At 36.9% G+C, this 19,225-nt stretch overlaps 1 protein-coding gene across 2 annotated transcripts in view; it reads right to left on the reverse strand.

Annotated features, from left to right (window-relative positions):
- TBC1D19 (TBC1 domain family member 19) overlaps positions 1 to 19,225 on the reverse strand; it is a 116,164-nt gene that overhangs the window by 12,875 nt on the left and 84,064 nt on the right. For both annotated transcript variants that reach the window (XM_043973484.1, XM_043973483.1), the window contains 3 exons: positions 7,907 to 7,939; positions 3,542 to 3,651; positions 1,214 to 1,305 (listed from right to left, as the gene is read on the reverse strand). In XM_043973484.1, coding sequence (XP_043829419.1) covers positions 1,214 to 1,305; positions 3,542 to 3,651; positions 7,907 to 7,939 — 235 coding nt within the window. The remainder of the gene's footprint in view (positions 1 to 1,213; positions 1,306 to 3,541; positions 3,652 to 7,906; positions 7,940 to 19,225) is intronic.

Genomic DNA, 19,225 nt, shown 5'->3' on the forward strand with positions numbered 1-19,225 from the left:
CCTCAGACATGATACTCTATCACCACTTCCCATGATTTTCCAGTGGCTATTCCTCAGGCCTAGAAAACATGCCCACCTCATTGCCACCTCATTTCCTTCAAGGCTTAGTTCAAACACTTTTCCCCCAGTTACTAGAGCTTTCTGTCAAAATTACTTATATCTTTTTTTCTCTCCTCTCTGTCTCTGTTACCTCTCTTTCCCTCCCTCCTTCTCTCTCTCTCTCTCTCTCTCTCTCTCTCTCTCTCTCTCTCACTCAAACACACACACACACACACACACACACACAGAGTATTTTTAGATATATACACCTATATGTCCATCCATCCATCCATGCATCCATCTGTCCGTCCATGTTATCTCCCCTATCTAAATTACCTCCTTAGCAGAAGGGACTATTTGTACTAATTTCCTCACCCACTTTGCTAGCAGACTGGAAGCTTCTTGAAAGCAGGGCTGAATTACGCCAGCACTCGTGTAGTCCAGTACACCTGACATGTTTGGTGAGTGGGAATCATCGATGCACTAGAATCTTCAAACAGTCTGAGGGAGGAGTCAGAATCTATCTTCCTTAGTGCATCCCCACCTATTTTAACCTTCATCAACTCTGGCAAATCAGAATATCATGCTTGTCTGAACATCACACTTAGAATCCAGTACAAGTCTCCACAGATTATTTCCTCGTATGTGGCAAATATCTTTTATCATGAATAGAAAGAATCCATTGCTGCACCTCTTGTCCCAGACAGGAAGTTCTTGGTAAAGAATGTGTTGGGTATCTATAAATCCTTCCACAGATTTCCAGACTGTTTTGAAGGCATAGTTTATTAATGCATGATTATGATTCCACTTAACTTAATGGTATATTTCTGCCTTGAAAGAGTTAATTCACCTCTAGGGACTTTCTTTTCCAAAAGACTCAGCTCAAGTACCACATCTGCATTAGACCTTTCCTTTCCTGGCCCTCCCACCTGCCAGGACCTTCCCTACTTTGTATCTGTTTTGTATGAGTATGTGCAACGTACTTATAAACGTGCATGTTGTCTCCCCCATTAGAATGTAAACTCTTTGAGGATGGGGATGGTTTTGCTTTTGGCTTTGTGGCCTAGCACACTATCTTTCACAGAGTATATGTTTAATAAATATTGGTTAATTGATTAATTGATTAATGGGGGAGTATGTTTCCCTATTACACAAATAAGAGAAAAATACTCACGGCTGAGCTCCAATTTCCCGTAGATGATAAAAGAGTTGTGGAAGATGAGTTTGAAGAAGTGTCTCAAACAGCAAACACAGTGAAACAATACCCTAACATAATAATAATTCATTAAAAATAGTTATGCTACTTAAATTGTTTCAAAGTTATTTTCTAAGTTCACAATGAGAAAAAAATCATCAATATTAATGTAAATATTACTTAAATATTTTTAATTTAAGCAGCAAAAACACAAATGGAAAATGTTGTTAGTAAATCATTCATTGCATTGAACAAATGAGAAATTTCAAACATCTTTTAAGTACAGAAACAGCTTATTATAAGCCCCAGGATGTCTCATTTTTAATCAAATGGTCTCCCCACTGAATGAGATAGGTAATATACAAATAGTCCAGGAAAAACATTATTGCACAGAACAAATGTTATTTGGCCTGATATGTGAGATCAATTAGGCCACAGAGAAATTAGTTTTTTCTGGATACTTGCCAGTTTGCGGGTATTTCCCTGTCGCCTTCCCCACACCCTTTGCTGTCTCCCTCCATAATGGCTTTCCCCTCCTGTTGCCTCTCTCCTAGGAAAAAAATATTTCCTGTTGCTTTTCCCACTCTTTCTGTAATATAAAACCTCCCCTTCCTTCCCTCTCTTACTCTTGTCACCCCATCAAGAAAACTATTTGTTTGGTGTTGACATCAGGTAGTCATTATGTGACTCTTTGATAACCAATAAAAAAGAAGGGGAAAAAAGTATTAGTGTAGCATAAGAAACAACAAAAAAAAGGATTCTTTAGGAAACAATATACACATTCCTGAATCAAGACTGGCAGCTTAGCATTCCTTGAGACTGATGCTGCAGGGGAAATTTTAATATTATTTTTGAGTTTCTACAGAAAAAAAAAATTGTCCCAATTCTAAATTCACAGGATTCATGGCAGGCTTGAAAAAGAGGTGACTACCTGCAAGTCCTTATTCTACTAAAAAAAGTATGACTGGGCCAAGGCAAGTTGAAATAGTCAGGCAATCAAGTAAAGTAACTGTAAGCTCAGTATGAAAGTAGTGATAGGAAATCTAAGACTTATTCATTGTCAAATTCTATTTGTCTAAGGAAATGGTAACTGTAGATGTTGCTTTGAACCCTGAAGTACAGAACTGTTCAGGGAAATGAGAGAAGAAAATTTCAGGCCGCCCCTGAGGTAGAAGATGAGAAGAGAGATTTTATCAGTTTGACTTCCATTTCAGATAAAAACAGAGGAAGACAAGAGCAAAATCAAGTTATCTAAATGTTTTGTGTCCTAAGATGCTGGGCAGAATTTTATTGCTTGCATTTGTGTAATCCTAGAATCATCTCATAATAAAAGCTTTAGCTTGCACTAAAACACTAAGATTAGGACTGTATAAAGAGAGTTAACTCCTCTCCTGCCTTCCACCTCCCACATGCAATAATGCATGTGATTATACTAGATGAATAAAAAGCAGATAATTCACTATAAGCACCTTCCTCAGGTACCATGATGGCTCATTAAATGGGACAGAAAAATCTTATTTTAGGAGGTGTGGTTCCTCACATGTGAATTTTATTCAACATTTCAACTGCGTGGTCAAAACTACCTCTATGTGGGTCAAGGAAGCTCAAAAAAGATAAGTACATTTCAAAAACGAAATAAAAGCCCCACTCATTCTAGTTGTTGGAAGAGGCAGGGGAGGAGATAGTAATAAAAATAAGACAAGGACCAAAGAAAATGGAGAAGAGAGATTTAAAAAATTTTGTGCTTAATTGCTTTTTTACTTGTCTCTAAAAATTTAGAAAAGCTAAGTGAGAAAGGTAAGGGAAAACATTTAAAATCACATGGATAACTTGCCAAAATATCAAATTATGAACTTGGAAAACAAGTGACAAGTAATAATTTCTTTACTTGTCGATGGTCTGAAATGTTTCATTTTCTTCAGAACCAAAAAGGCCAGTACACATGTAGCAAGTTGTTCTAGAACATGCTTTCACATTAAAATGATTTTTACAGAATTCTGAATTTGCATTCATGTTTCAATAGATAAAAGATGACACTTCTCCAAACCGATTTAATCAAAGGAATTTTTTCCTAGTTCTTCATAAAAACATTTACTTTTATTTCCTCCCTCTTAGAACCACCCCACTGCCCTGATTCTATACCAGAATTACTATGATCTATCATTCAATATTACAAATTAAGTGTGTAGTCTTGTAGTATTATTTTAACAAGTGTACATAAATACAATTAAAGAAAATCTGCCACTATATAGTCTTCTAATAAAAAATGACAGTATAAACTAATGACTCAATTTCTAATTAACTTACAGAAGGATGAGAAGAGATGGAATGGAGTCTGAAGAAAAAACGCACATACATCTCACGGAATATCTGATACAATTTGGAAGGTTCATGGTACAGAAAACAAAGTGGAGCAACTGAAAGGATAAAAAAAATTAATTGACAATGTTGCAAACTACAAAATTAGTTTCATGAACCAAAATGCATGTAAGTAAATCCAAACATTCACAGTAACTGCCCTCATTGAGAAGTATCAATCATATATATGTCTAATAATAACATGTTATTTTAGATTTCACGCTACACCATTTAAAATCCACACACTGGCTTCTGAAGCATATATAAAAGCTATGAGTCCTGAAAGGGGATACCATGTTTGATCTGGCAGTATGTAGTTTTTCTGCCATTAGTATCTTTTTTTATATAGAAAAGCAGAAATAGAGCACGAGCTAAAGAGAAGCCAACGTAATCTAGGCTTATCCAAGGCTGAAATAATCGCATCTTAGACAATGCCTTTCTACAGGACATTTCCAACTTCAAACACACTCTTAAGGAACAACAGCAGCAGCAGCAACAACAAATAAAAATCAAACCATCTATAATTTTGTGTATGAGGTGACTGGCGCTCTGGAAAGGAATCAGATTGGCCTTCCAGCATTGGAACATTCTGGAAGAATAAATAAAGAGCTCAGAGATGTCAGAGAACATCAGAAGTGGCAGGGAACCACAGAGTTCCAAAGATCCAAGTTCCTCTAATGACTGAGATAAGATTTCCCTCGTTAATAAGCTTGTAACAAGTAAAATAACAACAACAGAGAGCACTTACACAGCATCTACCATATTCCAGGCAATGTGTTATGTGCTTCTCATTTGAACCTCAAAAATGAGAGGTGCCGGGAAGTAGGTGCTATTATTATCCCTGAAGTTGAGAGAGTTTAAATGCCTTGCCCTGGGTCTGAAGCTGGATCTGAACTCAGGTTTTCCTGACCCTAGGCCCAGCACTCTATCTACTGTACTACCTAGCTATATATAGTATGAGAGGATTAAACCCAGTACATTTAAATCTTCATATAAATTATTTTTGCTAAGTTTTTAAAACTTTTAAAAATAAATGTTTAAGAACAAGCTCAGTTTAGAGGATAGAACCAAGGTCAAAGAGAGCTGCTTTCAAACTTGCTTAAAACAAATTGACTGTCAAAGAGAAGCTGGAACTATATAACAAAGAAAAATGGAATGTTCTTTCACCTAATATAAAATCATAGCACAAGGCAGAGAAAGGCACAGTAAACAGATCTAGGCAAGTTTAATTTTGCACTAGCACATCAGGAAGCTGTAATTTTAGATTAGAACTAAACTGTATTGGTAAAAAGGTAACAGATTGGTTTTTGCGATTTTAAAATCTCAAAATTATAACAAAGATATTTGGGAGCAAAACAATAATCAACTTGTAGCTCAAAAATACAAAACGAAATTCTGAAGTTTTACTAGCTTTAATAAAATTAAAATGACCTATAATGTCAATGATGTAAAATTGATTGGTAAGAAGCTCTGGAGCTCTGAGCCCATCAATCAATCAGTCTCCTGCCTTTCTTGGTTTCTTTTCACTTTTAAAAAGTGAAAGAAAAGAATGATCAAATAAAAAAATGCTTCAAGAAGTAATCTCTGGGTTAAAGAGTCATACAGTATGATGATTCTGTTTACCAAAACACCACAAGAAAGCCAATAGTAGTAACTGGTCAGTTTAATTTATCTGAAGGATTAGGAAAACTAAAGACAAACCAATTGTAGGGATACATTTCTAAATGCATATACAGTTATGGAGTTTGGTAAGCTATCCACCAACTTCACAGAAGTTAAAGGGCAAAAAGATGCTACCATAGTCACTAACCATCCCAAATCTAATTGTGATAGTCAAAATCAAGTACTATTTATTAAACATTCTTTGTTAGGTCTGATAGACATATTAGAAAAGAAATGGTCCCATTCTCATAGACATCACAATATAAGGAAATAACCTAGATGTACCATGTATATATATCAGATACAAAAGGATAAAATCAATCTTTCTCCTCTCTCTCTCTCTCTGCTTTTTAAGGCTCAATTTCATTTCTGTAGTAAGCTGATAGCTTCTTAGATACTGACATTTAAACTTAAAGTTTAAAAGTTTTAAAACTATTATTTGGTGAAGGGATGCAGAAACAAAATTTTATATGAAATTAGAAAAAATACAACTACTTCCCAATATATGAAACAGAAGTCTAAAGAGCCCACTAATGGTTAACTAATATTCAAAACAGCAGATTAATTTGTTTTTGTTTTGTTTTTGTTGTTTGTTTTGTTTTTTGTTTTGCAGGGCAATGAGGGTTAAGTGACTTGCCCAAGGTCACACAGCTAGTAAGTGAGAAGTGTCTGAGGTCAAATTTGAATGCAGGTCCTCCTGAATCCAGGGCCAGTGCTTTATCCATTGTGCCAACCAGCTGCCCCCGATTAATTTATTTTTGATTAATATACCAACTCCCTTCTAAGCAAAAATAGTAGAATTGTATTATGTTGAATCCTGTCATATAGGTATAGGCATAGGAATAGAAACTGGACCTGTGTTTTCATCTCTCTCATGGATTCCTAGATGAGGAATCTCCTTTCAGTGCAGGCTGGTGGCTTCTCTGTGACTTTTAATTTTTTTTTTTTAGGTTTTATTCTTTTTCTTTTTTCTTTTTACTTTTTTGGTGAGGCAATTGGGGTTAAGTGATTTGTCCAGGGGCACACAGCTAGTAAGTGTCAAGTGTCAGAGGCTGGATTTGAACTCAGGTCCTTCTGACTCCAGGGCTCTATCCACTGCACCACCTAGCTGCCCCTTCTCCGTGACTTTTATGTAACTTAGAGTTTTCCAGAGCATCAAGAATATAATAACATCACCCAGCCAGTATGCATCAAAGGCAAGATGTGAACCAAGGTCTTCTTTGATAGAAGTCCAGATCTCTAGCCATTAGGCAATTCTATTCTACTTGTAATTATAACATTTATTAAAAATATCTTACAAAAATCTTCTGGAGATTAGACTTTCTTTGAATAAACATTCTCACCTGCTTCACTCCCTTGAAATATAAGTGAAATTGACACACACTACTTTTTTTTCATCGATTTTAAACTATCCCCTTCCTTCAGAAAATGATTTTTTAAAGTATTGCAATACAACTTCACTAATCTGCACAAAATAAGGGGAAGACTGGTTGGTATAAATTAGGGGCGGAATATTTAGATGATCATATTTTTAACTAAAGGAATACAACTGTATTACTTCCCTATTCATAGGTTACGTAAAACTAATTGAGTAAAGTGAGGACTTCTAGAGCTCTTTGAGAAGAGAATATCAGCAAGATGCCTATGTATTTTTTTTTTTTAGTGAGGCAATTGGGGTTAAGTGACTTGCCCAGGGTCACACAGCTAGTAAGTGTTAAGTGTCTGAGGCTGGATTTGAACTCAGGTACTCCTGACTCCAGGGTTGGTGCTCTATCCACTGCGCCACCTAGCTGCCCCTCCTATGTATTTTTAATGAGTATTATCTGATATCTGCTGAGACCCTAGTTTTAAATGCTTTATAGTCATACCATTAACTTAGATTTTTTTAAATATTGAGCATTAATGAATTTTTCATAAAGCAATACATTTAATGATTTATGAACTTTTTACTAGAAACTATGCAATTGAGACTACCCATTGTAAACCAGATGATTAAAAACAAGGGGAAAACACTGCTTAGAAAGTATGTCATAATAAACTCCAAATTTAAAAATTCTATGCTGGAAGTATATGACAAGCTTCCCCAAACTGCCCCTTGTTTGTCACTCCAGCCAAAGCCAGAAAAGTTCATTAGCTCCTCTTGTTCATCATCTGCTGGCATGGGATGACAGAGTGGCACTCAGGCCTCTCTTCACATGTACTTGAGACTGACTGCATACGTCAGTGTAACAGATGTAGTACATACCAACAGCCTAGACAAATCATGAGATCAAACCTGATTCTGTATTTTCCTTTTAACATTTGCTGGTTCATTTATATTTTTAAGATTTCTTGGTAAGATTGGTCCTCAAACACCAGAATCCTGAGTCATATTATTTACTGTCCATTAAAATGAAATCTTGACATTATACCCCCCCATTTCCACTAACAGAATTAAAAGTATATTTTAATTTGCCAGACAACTATTACAGTGGCAAAGAAAATGAACCCTTATTTTATTTTTTAATGAAACACACAAACAAGAATTTAAAGATTGAAAACATTTGCAGCATGGTTAACTGGTTAAGTGTCAGGTAGGGGTGAAATAAATGTGATTTCTTTGTTTAAAGTCACTAACAGTGTTATATTAATGACTTTTAAAGTCCAACTTACCATACATTGAGAATCCATGGAAAGGGATTACACCTACAAAATAAAAATGACAGAGCCAATTTAATAACAATGTTTTCATGAAAAATCCCTATTAGGTCCATCCTAAAAATATGATGGCATGTTTCATATTAACAGTAAAATTAGGGGGCAGCTAGGTGGCACAGTGGATAAAGCATTGGCCCTGGATTCAGGAGAACCTGAGTTCAAATCTGACCTCAGACTTACTAGCTGTGTGACCCTGGGCAAGACACTTAACCCTCATTGCCCCACAAAAACAAAACCAAAAAACCCAGTACAATTAACAAGTCTTAAGTCATCAAGTAGGGGGCAGTTAGGAGTGGACGAGTGCTGGGACTTGAGTGAGGAAAACCTGGGTTCAAATTTGGTCTCAGACAAGTAGTATCTATATGACCCTGGGCAAGTTACTTAACCCTGCTTGCCTCAGTTTCCTCATCTGTAAAATGAGCTGGAGAAGGAAATAGCAAATCACTCTAGTATCCTTGCCAAGAAAGCCCCAAATGAACTCAGAAAGAGTTAGACAGGACTGAAACAACTGAACAACAACAAAAAGTCATTAAGTACTGTAATGCGTCCTGGACTAGGATCATATTTAGGAGATATGATATTTAGTATTTATTATTTTATAGTATTTGCCCTAAAATTTAAAAAAAGTACTGAATTAGTGATTTGAATCACTGAAAAATATAACAAAAAGGATATTTTATACTAATTATATAATGGAGGTAGTTTGGTGTAGTGTATAAATGGCTGGCCTGGGAGTTGAGAATACCAAAAGTCCCACTTTGACACATAATGGGTGTAGGAAATCACAAATTCTCACAGGTCCATAGCATATGGACTTCTTGGTCTACTGAGGCTAAGATCAAGTGATCACCTACTTGGCCCTGCTCATGTTCTCTAGATGTTTTTCCTAGAGTATACCTAATTTGTTCTCTACTTTTTTGTCGCGTGTCCCTTTTACAGGTTCCATCATCTTGTCAAAGTGCACTCGACAAGAGCATCATCAACGTTCCTTTGGTCAATATTTCAAAATGGCAGCATGCTGAATTTTCCAGTTTCTACATGGACTTTCTGGTTTAAACTCCTTTCACCTGATTTTTTATCAACTACTACTCTCCTAACTTTCACCATCCTATACCTTACTCAGCATACTGATATGGTGATTTGCAACCTTTTCTGGATGTCTTCTTTGTAATGCATTTTTTTTTTTTTTGGTGAGGCAATTGAGGTTAAGTGACTTGCCCAGGGTCACGCAGCTAGTAAGTGTCAAGGGTCTAAGGCCAGATTTGAACTCAGGTCCTCCTGAATCCAGGGCTGGTGATCTATCCACTGTGACACCTAGCTGTCCCGTAATGTATTTTTACTATTCTTAATGCAAAGCTCCCTGCCTTAGTCCTTGTACTTGTTGAATTTTTTTTATCCTGCATTACTGCAATAAAAGTAAAAATTTATTTGGGGGGCGGGGCAAGCAGTGAGGGTTAAATGACTTGCCCAGGGTCACACAGCTAGCAAGTGTCAGGTATCTGAGGCCGTATTTGAACTCAGGTCTTCCTGAATCCAGGGCCAGTGCTTTATCCACTGCACCATCTAGCTGTCCCTAAGTAAAATTTTTAAAAAAATATTTTTCTTTCAAAAACAATTTTGTTTAGAATACAGTTCACCTAATAATCCTTGCATTTTATTTATTTGGTTTTATACAATTTAATTTTTTAAAAATCTCAATCATATAGATGTGTATATATGTATGTGTATAAACATATATATATATACACATATATATATATGTTTTTTGTTTTCATTCAAAGGATGGCTGTTTTTTAAAATTGTTACTATAAGTTGAGAAATGGTCAAAGGATATGAACAGGCAGTTTTCTTTCTTTTTCTTTTTTTTTTTTTTTAGTGAGGCAACTGGGGTTAAGTGACCTGCCCAGGGTCACACAGCTAGTAAGTATCAAGTGTCGGAGGTCGGATTTGAACTCAAGTACTCCTGAATCCAGGGCCAGTGCTCTATCCACTGTGCCACCTAGCTGCCTCAACAGGCAGTTTTCTGATGAAGAAATCAAAGCTATCTATTCCCATATGAAAAAATGCTCTAAATCACTATTGATTAGAAAGATGCAAATTAAAACAACTCTCAGGTACCACCTGATACCTATCAGATTGGCTAATATGACAAAAAAGGAAAATAATAAATGTTGGAGAAGCTGTGGGAAAATTGGAACACTAATGCATTATTGGTGGAGCTGTGAACTGATCCAACCATTCTGGAGAGCAGTTTGGAATTATGCCCAAAGGGCTATAAAGCTGTACATACCCTTTGACCCAGCAATACCACTCTTGGGTCTTTTTCCCAAGGAGATCATAGAGAAAGGAAAAGGACCCACATGTTCAAAAATATTTATAGTTGCTCTTTTTGTGGTAGCAAGGAATTGGAAATTATGGGGTTGCCCATCAGTTGGGGAATGGCTGAACAAGTTGTGGTATATAAATGTAATGGAATTCTATTGTGCTGTGAGAAACGATGAGCAGGAGAAGTTCAGAGAAACCTGGAAGGACTTGCATGAACTGATGATGAGTGAGATGAGCAGAACCAGAAGAACATTATACACAGTATCATCAACATTGTGTGTTGATCAACTGTGATGGACTGGATTCTTCTCACCAATACAATGGTACAAGAAAGTTCCAAAGGACTCATGATGGAAAAGGCTCTCCAAATCCAGAAAAAAAAAAAAAAGAACTATGGAATATGGATGCTGATTGAACCATACTATTTCTTTTGCTTTTGGTGCTGTTGTTTTTCTATTTTGAGGTTTTTCCTTATTGCTCTGATTCTTCTCTTATAGCATGACTGATACAGAAATATGTTTAATGTTATTATGTATGTGTATGCATGTATATGTATGTATATGCATATATGCATATATATATATATATAAAACCTATATCAGGTTGCCTGCTGTCTGGAGGACGGGGGGAGGGAGGGTAGGGAGGGAGAAAAATTTGAAATTGGAAATCTTATGTAAATAAATGCTGAAAGCTATCTCTACATATAACTGGAAAATAATAAAATATTTTTATTTTAAAAAAATTATTACTATATTTTTTGAGTATTTTAGTAATATTGATATTCCCTTATGGTGCTTGATACTGTCACTAATTAAGTCCTATTTACTTAGATTTTTTTTGTTTGTTTTATGGTGTTTATATGTATGGGTATATGTATTACATAAAGATATGATTATAGTTAATAGGGAGAGAAATGGGGCAAGAGAATTAAAGACAGACATAGGGTAAACATAGGACGTAGTAAATAGGGATAGTTGACTTTCTTTTCCTTTTTAGTAATAGAGATAAGAACTAGGGATAATAGGTATAGGGAAAGTTTAATAAAATAAGGACAAATTAGGGTCACAAGATGGCACAGTGGATAGAGCACTGGGCCTTGAGTCAGGAAGATTTATCTTCCTGAATTCAAATCTGGCCTCAGAGACTTACTAGTTGTGTGACGCTGGGCGTCACTTAACCATATTTGCCCCAGTATCCTCATCTATAAAATGAACTGGAGAAGGAAATAGCAAACCACTCCAATATCTTTGCCAAGAAAACTCCAAATAGCATCACAAAGAGTTGGACATGACTGAACAAAGACTTTTAATATGAGATTGGCTCTTGAGTAATGGCATTGCAATTTGAATAAACTGAAGCAAATCAGGTTTGTGAGTGAATTATAAAGATAAAACTTAATAACAGAGAAGATGACGCATGAAATATTTGTTAAGAAAGATATTTTATGTCGCATTTTCTGAATCATATATACTATTTGAATTTCATTTACTTTAAGATTTCTTTTTGATAAGTAACACTTTTGTACATGGGAGTTGGACTTTGTCAAAAGAATATTACGAGGAATCAATTTCATATTGACTGTGATATAGTTAAGATTTTTGCCTTTTTTCAGATGCATTAGGGGAGAATAGTTTTTTAAAATAATTGTCCACAGCAAACATAAAACTTGAGTCAAGATTGGTTGGAAGACCTTGTATATAAGAAAAAATATTTCAAGGACATGAATGTCCATTAGAAAAACCTTCCTGATTAATGACTAAATGACTGAAACTTAACCCTTGAAGGACTGAAGGCATGAGAAGCAAAGGTTGTTTTTTTTTTTTTAACTGTTTAGGAATATGACTATATCTAAGATAAAAAAGTGGTTTACAGACAATATTTAAGTAGTATGCAACCTAAGGGTACAAATGGATTCTTCGCTCACAGTCAGGTGTTTGGTTCAAGGAGAAGTTTGGGGCCATTAAAAGAACTCGGTAAAAAAACCCAAAACACTGTAATTTGCTATTCCTAATATCCCTTCACCAACTACTTCCATTAAGCCCTTTGACATTATATGAGTTTTGAAGCAAAGAACAGAAAATCCTTTGTACTTTTAGTTTTAATCTTTTCAGGCTTAGTTCAGTGAGCCTTTTTTATATGCATAATAGCTAGCATTTATCTAGTGCCTTAAGGTGTGTAAAGCACTTTACATGTGCTATCTCATTTCATCCCCACACTAGCTCTGGGAGGTAGGCATTATTATTATCCCCATTTTTCAGATGAGGAACTTAGGCAGACAGAGTTCACGAGATTTGTTCAGGGTCACACAGTTAGCAGGTGACTCTGGTCACATTTGAACTCGGGTCTCCCTGACCCTAGGTTCAAGGCTCTATCCTCTGCATTGCACGTCTGCCTCCTGTGGAACAGTTTAAAGTGTGTTATGTACTTCGTCTTCTTAAACAGAACGTACTAAACATAATATTACCTTTTTTTCAGATAATTCAAAGTCATTATGCCCATCAGGAAGTAAGATGCAGGCACAGGGGCTTTACCAAAGCATGTGAGCTTGTGTAGTGGTGTACTAGTCTCATCATACACTTTTTCAAAGTCTTGCAGCTTCTTTTTCTTTGTTATCGAGTTGTTGGCTGTGAGATAGAGAGCTCTGGATTTGGATGTGGGTTTAAATGTCTGCCCTGCCACTTACACAAAGCATTTAACTTCCCTGGGCATCAGTTTCTTCTTCTGTAGGATAAAGGGCTGTAGGATTGTACCTGGAAGTTCTCTTTCATCTATAAATCTACAATCCTGTGATCTTGCTACTGTCAGTGTGTCTTAGTATAATAATCCCTCTCATTTTTCTAATTTGTTTCTTTTAGTCTGCTCAGAGTTTGGAAACTAAAAAAAAAAAAATTAAATATCATGCAGAGTAAATAGGCTCTGTTTCTGAGAATAGAGTTCTCTGTTCCTGACACAATCTACTTAAAAAGTAGATGAGATTTAATGCAGCTATTTTTTATGCTAAAAGACTTTTTCTTCCTATTTCCTGGTTCTCAACTATGTTCTAAATAGATGATGTTGCTGGATAGCTGAGTTTCTTTAGAGACAAGATATCAAAGATCATTCAATATCAATACTCCATCAATCTTTTACAGAGGTCAGCTACATCCCTCATGTAAGATTAAAAATTAATTCCTTTAGTGTATCAGTAATGACACTGATTACTTAATGATTTATTTTAAAAATTCCTTTTGGAGTTTTTTTTAATGCTATCTTTTGCTTCCTTGTCACTGTTATTTCTAAATATATCCTTTCCCCTTCCCCAAGCCAACCCTTTTGTAACAAAGAAGAAAAAAATGCAGTGTAGGGAAGCCAAACACAACTAGTATGTCTTAAAGAATATACAATACTACATACCTATAGCCCCTAGCCACTGCAACGAAGGAAAAAAGTTTTATTTTTTCAATTCTTCACCAAGAACAAGCTTGGTCATGATAATTGCACAGCATTCATGTTTTGCTCTTTCTATTTACATTGCGGTCTATTGTTTCTGCATTCTGCTTATTAAATCTGCATCAGTTCATGTGAGTATTCCCATGCATCTCTGAAGTTTTATTCATTATTTCTTTTGGTACAACAATGTGTCACTACATTTATCAACTACAATTTGTTTAGCCTTCCATACCTGATGAGACTCCCCTCCATTTCTACTTGTTACCACAAAAAATATTGTTAGGAATATTTTTTTTAGGAAAGACCTTTATGTTTTCGATCTCCTTGGTCTATATGCATAGCAGTGGAATCTTTGGGTCAAAGGGTAAGGACATTTGAGTCACTTTTTTTTTTGGCGGGGCAATGAGGGTTAAGTGACATGCCCAGGGTCACACAGCTAGTAAGTGTCAAGTGTCTGAGACCAGATTTGAACTCAGGTCCTCCTGAATCCTGGGCCGGTGCTCTATGCACTGCGCCACCTAGCTGCCCCTGAGTCACTTTTTAAACAACAAATTCCAAACTTCTTTCCAGAGTGGTTGGATCAAATTCATAGCTACACTAACAGTATGTTAGGGTGAGGAGGAGGGGGAGGATGACGGCTAACATTTATCCAGGAACAGCTCTGTGCCGGCACTGTGCTAAGTGCTTTGTAAAGATCATCTCATTTGGTCCTCACAACAACGCTGGGAGGTAGGCATTGTTATTATCCCCATTTCACAATTGAGGAAAACCAAGGCCGAAGTTAAGTGACTTGCCCAGGATCACACAGCTAGGAAGTGGCTGAGAGTAAATGTGAATTCAGATCTTTTCTGCCTCCACACCCAGAACTTGGTGCACTCTGGCGCCATCTAGCTACCTCCAGCATTAGTATGCCTGAATTTCCCACAACCCACTGCGGGTTGTTTTTTTAACTGATTACTCCCATCTTTGCCAATTTGTTGAATGTGAGGTGAAACCTCAGAGCACTTTTGATTTGCAGTTTTAATTATCATTTGAAACATTCCTTTATATATACATATGTATATATGTGTGCCTCTATATATTACACACACACACACATACACATACATACACACACATACATATATACATATATATATATATATATATATATATACTTTGGCCACTTAGCCTTTAAAGAGGTTCTTGGTTTTACATATTTGTATTAATGAAGTGGAAAGGAATAAGTATTTATTGAGCACCTCCTATATGCCACGTATTGTGTGAAACACTTTACAGATATTATTTTATTTAATCCTCACAATAACTGTGAGAGGTAGGTGCTATTACTAACCCCCCCACACACACACACTTTTTTTTTTTACAGTTGAGGAAAACAAGGCAGAGGTTAAGGGACTTGTCCAGGGGCACACAGTAAGTATCTGGGGTTTATTTGAACTCGTTTTTCTGATTCCAGGCCCAGTGCTCTATCCACCCTCCTATGCTTGCTCTTCCTCTATGTATGTATGTACATATGTGTATACATATACATACATATATTAGATTCTTATCAGAGATCTTCAATGTGAAGGGTTTTTTTCCAGTTTGAGAGGAGACCATCTTATCTGGCCTACATTTATTTTGTTTGTGTAAAAGCATCTCAATTTCATATAATTACCAATGATATCTTTTGTGATCTCCTATAATATTTATCTGGTTAATAATTCTCCCCACGTCCAAAGTTGTAAAGGTACTTGATTTCATGTTTTCTAACTTCTGGGGTCTGATATTTTATATTCAGATCAAGTACCTATTTAGAACTTGTGCTATATGGCATAAGCTATAGGTCAAAACTTATTTTCTGCCAAATTTTTTTCTAGTTTCCCCAGTAACTTTGGACAAATAGGGAGTTTTTCTCCAAGCCATTTATGTTTTCTAGTTAAACAATGGGTTATTTAGCTTGATGATTTCAGATTCTGGCTTATTTACTGATCCTACCATTGACCTGAGGCTGTTCTACTTCTCAGCACCTGGCACAGCACCTCTAATCTGAGATGCCAGAAAACACCCCCTCCACCTCACCCCTCAGTCCCAGAGGGAGTTAATCTATTTAGTTTGGGAACTATCTTAAGGCTAAGCTGTCTGATCGGTGGGTGAGTGATCAAGTCAGCTTCAGGCCCCACACCCAGACCATATTTCACTTCCTATCCAACTTTCTACTCCAGTCCTCATATCATCCACCCTATAACAGCACAATTCCCAACTTCTGACCCTGGCTCTGGGAACAGTTAGTAATCAAAATAATGCTCTCATTATTCCGGGAGAAGTGCTTATCAATTGACCACAATGTGGATTAGTGACTCCTTGGCATTCTCTTCCAGGACCAACGCTTCCATATACTTACACACACGTACACACACATCCGTATGTGTATCTCCTCTATTGGAATGGAAACTCCTAGAAGACCAGGAGTGCCTCACTTTAATAATAATAGCTCTAGGGGCAGCTAGGTGGCACAGTGGATGAAGCACCGGCCCTGGATTCAGGAGGACCTGAGTTCAAATCAGACCTCAGACACTTGACACTTACTAGCTGTGTGACCCTGGACAAGTCACTTAACCCTCATTGCCCTACCCCCCCAAAAGAATAGTAGCTCTAGCACTTAGCACAGTGTCTGGCATATGATAACCACTTTAGGAATGCTCATTCATCAATTCATCTACTTTTCATTTTTTAAACAAAGGACAAATACTTTTGATGATTATTGCTTCATAATATATTCTGAGATCTGTGTGCCATTTTTTCTTCTTGTACTTTTTTTGTATTATTTCCCTTATGATTCATTTGTTCCTCCAAATGAAATCTTATTATTTTGTCTAGCATAATAAAGTACCTCTAGGTAATTTGATTGATACGGCACCAAATTTACAAACTGATTTATGTACTACTGTCATTTTCATTACATATGTGTGACTCAACCATTACAAGAAATATCCCTCTGATTATTTAAGTCATGTCCTTATTTCTTTAAATTATATTTATATATCTTGAGTGTGTCTTGACCTCTGCGTAGCTTCTCACACCACTTAATATGACCTGTCCTCTCTAGTTTTGGCATTCTCCCCGGTTCTTCTCCTACCTTTCCAACCGCTCCTTTTCACTCTCCTCTGCTAGATCTCCATTCAGGTCATAGTCACTCACTGTGGGTCTCCAATGGTGTGTCCTGAGCCCTCGTCTTTTCTTCCTTACGCCGCTTCATTTGGTGATCTCATCAGCACTCATGGCTTCAATCATCATCTCTATGGAGATGAATATCAAATCTATATCTCTCCGGAGTTCTAGTCCTTCTTCAACTGCCTTCTGAATATCTCAGACTGGATATCCCATAGGTATCTTAAACTCTAAATGCCCAAAACAGGACTCATCTTTTCTCCCAAAGACTTCTCTTTCCAACTTTCCTCTTACTGTCAAAGACACTCATCATGCTCTAATCACCCAGGCTTATGAACTCCTTGATTCCTCTGCTGGACTCAGGCCACATATCTGATTTGTTGTCAGATCTCATTGATTCTACTTTCACAGCATCCTTTGTATGTGTCCTCTTTTCTCTTACTCATGTAGCTATTACCCTAGTACAGGTCCTCATCACTTATATCACTGCATGTTAGGCAGTCTCATTGTTGTCATTTTTCAGTCAGGTCCTTTCCTTTCCATTGCAGAAGGTAGAACTATGGTGGAGACACGAAGGAAGCCAGGGAAACCAAGAGGAGGCGATGAGCAGCAACAGGATCACAGACATGGGGGACAGCCAGTGAATATGGTCGGTCGAGAGACTGAGTTACTTGTGCAAGGAACAGCAAGAAGGCCAGAGTCACTGGACTGAAGAATACATGGGGAGGAGTGAGGTATAGGAGAATTGGAAATGCAACTAAAGGGTCAGGTTATGAAAGGCCAAACAGAAGATTGTATATTTTATTCTGGAGGTAATAAGGAGTTGCCACAGTTTACTAAATGGAAGATGTGGGATATAGTCAGACCTGCCCTTTAGGAAGATCATTTTGACAGAAGAGCAGAAGCTGGACTGGGGTGGGGATAGACTTGGGGCAGAGAAACCAAACAATGCTACTTAAATAGTAAACAGGTAGAGGGGGCCTCACACTGAGTGTTTCAATGTTAGAAGAAAGAAAAGGGAGCCCCTGAATGATGTTATGAAAGGAGGAAGCAGGATGGACCCATGACTGGATGTTGGGGTGGGTAAGAATGAGGAGGTGAGGATAACATTTAACTGTAAGCCTTTTGTAGTTTAAACCATTCAAGAGCATCCTGCTGTGCTTCCATGCTTTCCTGGAACTCCACATGGTCCTCTGCCTCATTGGGTGTTAATCTTCCTTTGTCTTCACAGATGTCTAGACTCATTTAGCTGATCCAGAGGCCATATTCCCTTTTGTTGTTCATATCTTCCCTATTGCTTTATCTGATTATGTTCAAGGCCCTTAACTGCATTTTCTTCTTCACAAGATCTCTGGTCATTAAAAAGATATCTAGATGCTTTAGAAGCCAAAGTGATTAACCTTGACATGAAGATAAATGAAGCTAACTTTTAAGCATCATAGGTCTTCCAAAAGAACAGAGCAAATCAAATGAATGCTATGTTTCACAAAATTATACACAATAAAGTTGTCCAAAACTTTTGAGTATGGACAACAAAGCACTGACTGTTGGAATCCACAGACTTCTACAATGTATAGTCCAAATGCTAAATATGTCTTGCCAAACTACAAATCTGGATTACTCCCTCCCTCCACTGTCTTTGCTTATATATATAATGCTGAACTTAGCTATGAGTTTTGATAGTAACTTAAATTCATTCCTAATTTTTTTTTAACAGTTTTAGTTCTTTGGTTTTTACTTATTATTTCACTGACATAGGACACTTTGTACCAATGGATATTGGCACATACTCTTAACACTCAGGTCTCTCAGAGTTGCCTGGGGCCACTGAGCAGCTAAGCTGCTTTCCCATGACCAAGCAGCAGAACTTGAATCCAGGTATTCCTGATGTCAAGGCCAGCTTTCTATCTACTCTGCTAGATGGCCTCTCTTTATTTCTCTTCTGGAATTTTTTTTTTTATGTTGCTCTGTTATTTCTGGGCAGTTCTCAGGATTTTCTTTTCTCTTTAGGTACTTTTACTTTATTTACCTTCATATTGCAATACTTGTTCAATATTTTTTTTTCTTTGAGGCTTTATAATATTATTCTTCATTCTGCCATTATGATCCTCTCTGCTGGCTTATCTGCTTGTCAGGTAGGACTTTATTCAGACTTCTTCTCTTGAACTTTTGGTCTTTCCGCCTTTGTCTTATATTCCCAACTGCTTGTGTCTGGTTCCCCTCCTGACTCCTTGGCCCCTTCCCTTGCACTTAGTTTGAGCTATTGGTTGCCTTCAGTTTTCCCATATTTAGGGATGTTGGGGTCAGCCAGACTTGGATCCTTACCCAGGGCAAACTTAGGGGTGGGAAAGGGAGCACAGAAAGGATCTT

The sequence above is a fragment of the Dromiciops gliroides genome, chromosome 6 (genome assembly GCF_019393635.1).
Source record: "Dromiciops gliroides isolate mDroGli1 chromosome 6, mDroGli1.pri, whole genome shotgun sequence".
In the NCBI taxonomy this organism is placed as follows: domain Eukaryota; kingdom Metazoa; phylum Chordata; class Mammalia; order Microbiotheria; family Microbiotheriidae; genus Dromiciops; species Dromiciops gliroides.